Genomic DNA, 8,606 nt, shown 5'->3' on the forward strand with positions numbered 1-8,606 from the left:
TTGGGCCTTCTGTTGCAGGCCCTTTTCGAATGAACTGGTGTTTGCTGTTATTTTTTTTGGATTCGTTGACGTGCAAACATGAGGCAAGCCACCTTTGGAGAGTCTCACGGCTTTCCCAGATAATTTAAAAAAAAAACCCCGAACAGGGGTATTTAGGCAATTTTACATGGCCCGAAACCAACTTTTTTGAGTTTTGGGCCTTCTGTTGCAGGCCCTTTTCGATTGAACCGGTGTCTATTGTTATTTTTTTTTTATTCGTTGACGTGCAAACATGAGACAGGCCACCTTTGGAGAGTCTCACGGCTTTCCCAGATAATTTAAAAAAATCCCCGAACAGGGGTACATAGGCAAGTTTACATGGCCCGAAACTAACTTTTTTGAGTTTTGGGCCTTCCGTTGCAGGCCCTTTTCGCGAATAAACCAGTGTCTGCTGTTATTTTTTTTTATTCGTTGACGTGCAAACATGAGACAGACCACCTTTGGAGAGTCTCACGGCTTTCCCAGATAATTTTAAAAAAACTTCGAACAGGGGTACTTAGGCAAATTTACATGGCCCGAAACTAACTTTTTTGAGTTTTGGGCCTTCCGTTGCAGGCCCTGTTTGAATGAACCGGTGTCTCCTGTTATTTTTTTTTTGATTCGTTGACGTGCAAACATGAGACATACCACCTTTGGAGAGTCTCACGACTTTCCTAGATAATTTTAAAAAATCCCCGAACAAGGGTACTTAGGCAACTTTACATGGCCTGAAACCAAATTTTCTGAGTTTTGGGACTTCCTTCTGCTGACTCTTCCACACAAGGTTTGATGAAATAAGCAGTTCTGTGAACTGGGTTTGATGTTACACAATAGTTAATGACGTCAGACAACAATGACTGACGTGACCCAACAGTGAACGACGTGACAGGAGGTTGCTTTAGTTTTATGCTTCACAATGTAAAATAGTCACGGGTCTGGTAAAAGTGAAGTCATGTGCCTGGCTGGGCCATCTATATAAATGACAGATGGGGATGTCCATGGTACTCAACAGCAACTGGTATTCAGAGTTTGTCAAATTAATTTTCGATAAATAATGGCATTCTTAGGAGAGACTTCGTCCCAGACGATCGTGAATTCGAGGTTGGCATTCATTTTTCCAAATGGAACCGTCATTCACAACGAGTGTGGGGTTTATTTTCAAAGTTCTACTCCAGTGCCCATGTGAGTACCAAACCTATGCGATTTTTCAACTCTCAAAAGCAGAATACACAACAGCCTTCAGCTAAACAACAATCAAGTTGTGGATGAAATTCATTACTGGCGACCAGTGGAAGATACAGGTAACAACATTCGCTTTGAAAGTATGCAATTGAAAAATGACATGGATGTGAACACCATGTTAATGTATAATGATCAATTTTCATTTGTTGGACCGATTGAGTTGTTATGTACCGTTGGTAGAACAACAGATGCAATTTTAAACTTACTTGAACGCCCTAGCATCCCTACACATGATGCGGTTTTGTATTACAAAGGAAGGTGGAACATGCCATGCCAAAACAACTTTGTGGGTTACGCGTTCACCGGAATAAATCCAAAAAAAATTGATATTCCAAAAGGATGTAGCATAGATCAACTGAAGGATTTGATCAAACAAGTAGCACCAAAAGGGAATCCTCCTCATGGGATTCACGAATCCCAAGTTGTAAGGTGTTTGTTTTATCGACAACCTAGTCATTTGGAGTATTCTGAGAAAGTTTTAGAATTTGAAATTATTGAGCTGAAATGTGACGACGACGTGCTAAAGGTGCTGGTAGAATCCAATTACTGGAAACAATTTGTGCCAATAGAAATTTTGGCTCTCTTTAGTAAAGTGGTTATGGAAAATGAGGACAATGTGGTTACGTCTTTGCGTGATTGAATGCTAGTTAAATGTTAGGCTGTTTCGTGCAAATTAAATTTGTGTCCATGATGTTCTAGTCGATGTAATATGTCTTAGTGTGTCAATTTGTTATGTTTGTGACCCGTTTGTAATGTGTAGTATGTATCAAAAAGGAATAAAAGTTTTATTATCAACTTTTATCAAAAAAAATTATAAGGAGTTACAAAGAGAAAAAAAAGTGCAAACAATACTTTTATCCACTACATTACAAGCAATTGAAAAGGAATTACAGAACCAAAAAGCAATTAAAATTTGTAACTTATTTTGTCCAATAAATTACATTTAATTAAAATTTCTAACTTATTTTTTTTTTAAATTTGTAACTTATGTTTTGAAATCTCTAACTTATTTTTTTAAATTTCTAACATATTTTTTTGAAATTTGTAACTTATTGTTGATTAAATTATATAATAATTTTAAGTAAAAATTAAAATTTGTAACTTATTTTGTCCAATCAATTACATTTAATTAAAATTTCTAACTTATTTTTTTAAAAATTTGGAACTTATTTTTTGAAATCTCTAACTTATTTTTTTAAATTTTTAACTTATTTTTTTGAAATTTGTAACTTATTGTTGATTAAATTATATAATAATTTTAAGTAAAAATTAAAATTTGTAACTTATTTTGTCCAATCAATTACATTTAATTAAAATTTATAACTTATTTGTTTCAATCAATTAAAATTTGTAACTTATTTCTTTTGAAATTTCTAACTTATTTTTTTAAATCTCTAACTTATTTATTAAAAATTTGTAACTTATTTTTTTTAAAATTTCTAACTTAATGTTGTTTAAATTATATAATAAATTTTAGTATAAATTAAAATTTCTAACTTATTTTGTCCATTAAATTAAAATTTCTAACTTATTTGTTTCAATCAATTAAAATTTCTAACTTATTTGTTTCAATCAATTAAAATTTGGAATTTATTTGTTTCAATGACTAACTTATTTTTTTAAAATTTCTAACTTATTATTTTAAATTTCTAACTTATTTTTTTAAAATTTCTAACTTATTATTTTAAATTTCTAACTTATTTATTTAAAATTTGTAACTTATTTTTTTGAAATTTCTAACTTATTGTTGTTTAAATTATATAATAACTTTTTGTCCATTCAATTGCATTCAATTAAAATTTCTAACTTATTTTGTCCATTCAATTGCATTCAATTAAAATTTCTAACTTATTTGTTTTAATCAATTAAAATTTCTAACTTATTTGTTTCAATCAATTAAAATTTGGAACTTATTTGTTTCAATGACTAACTTATTTTTTTAAAATTTCTAACTTATTATTTTAAATTTCTAACTTATTTATTTAAAATTTGTAACTTATTTTTTTGAAATTTCTAACTTATTGTTGTTTAAATTATATATTAATTTTTAGTATAAATTAAAATTTCTAACTTATTTTGTCCATTCAATTAAAATTTCTAACTTATTTGTTTCAATCAATTAAAATTTGAAACTTATTTGTTTCAATGACAAACTTATTTTTTTTAAATTTCTAACTTATTATTTTAAATTTCTAACTTATTTATTTAAAATTTGTAACTTATTTTTTTGAAATTTTTAACTTATTTTATCCAATCAATTACATTTAATTAAAATTTCTAACTTATTTGTTTCAATCAATTAAAATTTCTAACTTATTTTTTTAAAATTTCTAACTTACTTTTTAAAATGTCTAACTTATTTTTTAAAATTTGTAACTTATTTTTAAAAATTTCTAACTTATATTTATCACATACATAAACAAATACTAAAATTAACAATTTAAGTAAAAAGATAATTTAAATACATAAAGAAATAGAGACATTATCTAAGTCAATGTGTTTTAACAAATACAAAAACAAATACTAAAATTTAAATACATAAACAAATACAATAAAAAAGATAAATCCTAATCTATGCGGGGTCTCTATCGCGGCCTAAGACTATCATCTGGGTTGTCATCTCTAGCTATCCTCAGAAAAAGATCCATGATATCATATAAGTCAGTCTCTGCAGTCACCATCCTGAGGTTGATGACACGCTCCAAATGCTCAGCAATCCTTCCCATCCTGACACATGTTGTGCAATCAACCTGTCTTAGTGAAAATAACAAGTCAGTATGAATTTATAAAAAATAATTAAGTTAACAAAAAGTACACAGCTTACACAAAATGCGTAGGGGGATCTGACGAAGTCATCATCATGAGTGGGAGGGGGAGGCGTAGGTCTCGGCTCAGTAGTGTCCTCCTTCGGCGTCACAAAAGGGTGCGAAATCTGGAAAAACCACTCCATGTAGTCTGGGGCCACCTGCCCAGGAACTACACAGAGCTCCCCTGTAGGCGCCACATGATCTAAAAAGTGTACCCACCGGTCATCTATATCAGTACCTGTTAACGAATCACGAACCGGTGACGGAGGAACGGTCTGAATGTACCCCATCTGTCGAACCACCCACTCTGGTCGAATGTAGACGATGATCGGACCCCATCTTACTTGCCCCGTGTACGAGGATATCAAGTCATAGCCCCGAACTCCCCGATGCTCATCATATGGCATCCAACAGACGTCGGTCACTGTCAGGGCATCAATACATGCTCTGTAAGGGGCTCCCTTAATCCCGGTCATCTAGGCCTTACCCGTAAGGCACCTACAGGCACGTGGGCTAGCCTCAGCATAACCATCGTCAACAACACACCTGTGGACTGATGGAAAGTGCTCGTAAATCCAGCACTACAAACACAAAGTCAACATCAGCAAACAAACATGGATTGAATTTTACTTTAATTTAAATTACAAGCAGCGATACTCACCTGAAGTAGTGAAATGTAACCAGCCATCTGCCGTGTAGGGGCCTGCGACGCCTCGTTAAGTTGATCGTACAAGTGGACCAAAGCGGCCGCTCCCCAAGAGAATGCCCCTGCCAGGCCCAGGTCTCTGAATTCCTGCAGGTGCACAACATGGACATGGGTTGCACTCTTGTTAGCGAAAAGAGTGCAACCAACCAAATGAAGTAGGTACGTCCGAGCTGCAGCACCCCACTGCCTGGCCCGGCACCTACTCTGGTACATGTCCCGAAGCCAGGACAACCGAACATGAGGCCCACCTGCCTGACGTGTCTTAGCTGTAGCCTCGTCTGTGGTGACCTCAAGTAGCTTCGTCAACAGGGCGATTGCGACAGATGTAACCAGCGGCTCAAATGAATGCAGCGCGCCAGTAATCGGAATGTGCAGCAGTGACAAAACGTCGTCTAGAGTGATCGTCACCTCCCCTACTGGGAGGTGGAAGCTGCTTGTCTCCCTATGCCACCTCTCAACAAAGGCGGATATGAGTCCAGGATCAGTGGTGATCACAAAACACCTGATCAATGGATCCAATCCGGTGGCCGCAATCATACCTTCGATCTCAGCAGCCGGTCTCCCAAATTTATCTACTTTCCTACCATGGGAGACCAACTTGAGATCGGGTCGCTCCTAAATTGAATAATAGTTTATAAATTTGTGTATTTCAAAATAAAAGAAACTACTTTCTAATTACTGGAATAAAATAAGTACGTACCTGTCCACTTCATATGCTATGTGCCACATGATCAGCAAATCCTATCAAAATAGATGGATCGCGTGGCCCACCGGGGAACCCCTCATCATCATCAACTATCCCATCACTAGCCAATCGATCTATCTCAGCACCATCGGCAGCTCCTGTCCTCTCTGGGCTACCATCAGACGCATGAGGCACATCCTTAGCCAACTGAGGAACATCCTCGACTCTCTGGGTAACCCGTTGCCTACGTGCTGAGGCAGTGGGCCTACGACGCCGAGGAACATCCTCAGGCACATCCTGACTAAGGTCTCTGCCTCTACCTGTGCCTACCACACGACGTAAACCTCGTGTTCTAACCATGATCTGAAATCATGAAGAACATTTACTTTTATTCGTCAAATTAAACACTCAAATAATTTGTGTAACAAAGCTTTGGAATCTTAACTAATCCACATAATTTATCCAAATCCACAGATTATATATTTAGTTCAACATAATTTATCCAAATAATTGACATACAAATGCATATATAACAAATGCATATATAAATCACACCAAATATAATTCAATTGATTAGTAGAACTCAAATCCTGTCATTGTGATTCTCTCAAGACACAATTCTAGTTATTAAACCACAAGGTTTATTTTTCTTTCCTTTATACATTTCTATTAGAATCAATTATTGTGGTATAAATTCCTTTAATTGATCTCTAAGTTCAAGTTAAATCAAAGAAATTATATGAACTGTCTAACTTAACATCAACAATGAAACAAGAAGCACATGTCAATGATGTCATGTGATCAAATGAAAATGAATGGAAAAGGGTTGATGCAAAAGCTTAATATCATCACACAAACTTCATTAACTAAGCAATTTCTCACAGTGCAAATGGTTCTGACAAGCCTTGAACAGTGGTAACCCTGTGTCTCTTGAATAGCAGAGCCACTGCTATTCAAGTAGGCATGATGACGGGGTTTTTCCATCCCCACCCTGAAACTCAAATTACTTAGGGGTGGATTTTTTGAATTAGATTCATGTGGAGTCAAACACTTTGATTGATTGTGAATTGAGAATTTATAAAAATAGAGAGTATGGTAAAATATTCAAAAAGGGCACAAGGCTTGGGGATCCATGTGGGTGCTTGGATTTGTAATCACCAACTGCACATGAATCTTAGTTACAATGAAAGTGAACTATTACAATTTTCTAGTTCATATGGTAAGGTATGGAGAAAAGAGTAAGCACCCGAACAAAGCATTTGTTCTTACTAGGAAGGACTAGATACATAGCTCACATTTGTCATTTAATTTGTCCTAGTTATCTATTATTCTTTCAATAAGAGCTTTTCATCCTTGTCAAGGAAGGGATTTAATGGTCAGAAATAGACAGCTAGGCTTTATCAGCAAATAAGGATATTTGGTTTGTATTGAGTATTAGTAATACTAATTACCCATAATTCCTGCCAATTTCTAGCCTTATTTTTATTTTTTAAATTTTAATTAAGCTAATTATGTCAAGGTATATGCTTTGTAAAGAAATTCCTACTAAACTTTTTCATACCATTTAGAGTGCATTTGGTTTGGAATGGCTTGGATTTGTAACTAATACAAATGTGGGTGCTTGGATTTGTAATCACCAAGTGCATCATTTTGTATTCAAAATTCTCAACACATCATTTTGTATTCAAAATTCTCAATACATCAAATTAGAGGAATCAAGGTGCTCCATCATTTCGTGTTCAATTTGTTAACTAGCTATTTATGTTGTATTTTACAATATTATCTTCTACTAACACATGATGCTACTAGCTAGACTCGTCTCATGCTCGATCTCTGTCCCGTAACAGGCATAGCACAACATTTCTTTTAAATTGTAGCTGAGGTTCCTCACCATAGTGTCATATTTCCTGTGAAAAGGAATTGGATAACCAATTTAATTTTGCTCTTTCATGTTGTGTTCCACATAACAATTCAATTTATGCAGTGTATACAGTTATTTACACATCCTAACCAAATGACAACAAATAACAATTCAATTTAGACATCCTAATAGCAACTAAAAAACACAAAATTAGGGAGTTTGTGTAACTTAAATACCATATACACTTTGTAACACCTAATAAATAAATAAAACTAACTAATAATATCAATAAATTGTTGGTTCAGACATAATTTTCAAGAAAAAAAACCAATATACAGCGAAATGTATCCTGTTGGTTCAGACATAATTTTCAAGAAAAAAAACCAATATACAGCGAAATGTATCCTGTGGAAGAAGTTTGGCAGGTTCTTCCGCGAGTAAAAAATGGAGCCTACAGAAGAAGGTATTCTTCCGCTGGCACCCGCGGAAGAACCTTTCACCTTTCTTCCGCAGGAACCCACGGAAGAACACCTTCTTCCACAGGAGCCCGCGGAAGAACACCTTCTTCCGCAGGCTCCATTTTCATCCTCTAACACACGGGCGGAAGAAGCTTCTTCTCGCAGAAGAACTTCGTCTTCAACCTCCAGCACCAAACAACAACAATGTCTTCTATCCTAAGGCCATTTACGCGATTCAAACAGATAACCAAAGCCAATGGGGTTAGAACACTAACCTCGATGGCGGCAGAAATGCTCACAGAAAGCCAATGAAGAAGACGAAGGGACGGAACCAAAATGGAGAACCAAAGCTTGTGCCGGCCGGCAAGAAGACTGCTGGGAAGAAGACCAATAAAGAACACGAACCGCGGGAGGGAGAAGACTGCTGACCAAGAAACAACAATGAAGAAGGCGAAAAAGGGGAGTTGGGTGCACAGACCAGGAAGGAGAAGGAGCGCGAAAGAAGAAACTTTTTTTAAAAAAATTTATTAACTTTTGATTTTTAAACGAAGGGCATTTTTGTAAGTTCAATGAATTGCTGGGTGCACCAGCAATTTTGCTGGGTGCACCTAGCAACAACCCAGAAAAGGGGTTCTAAAAGTACAACTGGACAGCTTCTACAACGGATGTAGATAGAATTTATGGGAATGTAAATAGTAAATAAATGCAAGAAAATTATTAAAATAAAAACAAAATAAGTTAGAAAATGAAGAGGTGAGAAAGAGTGAGCAATGGACTATTAAAGGCTCAGTAACCATGGGACTTACAAGTTCTCATCCATCATTTGTTC

At 35.3% G+C, this 8,606-nt stretch overlaps 1 protein-coding gene across 1 annotated transcript; it reads right to left on the reverse strand.

Annotated features, from left to right (window-relative positions):
• Window positions 1-4,543: 4,543 nt before the first annotated feature.
• On the reverse strand, window positions 4,544-7,899 carry LOC106799693 (protein MAIN-LIKE 2-like). Its single transcript, XM_014778656.2, has 5 exons — window positions 7,820-7,899; window positions 6,341-6,449; window positions 5,498-5,821; window positions 4,729-5,388; window positions 4,544-4,648 (listed from the first exon to the last, which is right to left on the reverse strand). The coding sequence occupies exons 1-5, from the start codon at window positions 7,897-7,899 to the stop codon at window positions 4,544-4,546; spliced, it is 1,278 nt and encodes a 425-aa protein (XP_014634142.2).
• Between the last annotated feature and the right edge of the window lie 707 nt (window positions 7,900-8,606).

This window comes from Glycine max, chromosome 1, assembly GCF_000004515.6.
Source record: "Glycine max cultivar Williams 82 chromosome 1, Glycine_max_v4.0, whole genome shotgun sequence".
NCBI classification, from domain to species: Eukaryota; Viridiplantae; Streptophyta; class Magnoliopsida; order Fabales; family Fabaceae; genus Glycine; species Glycine max.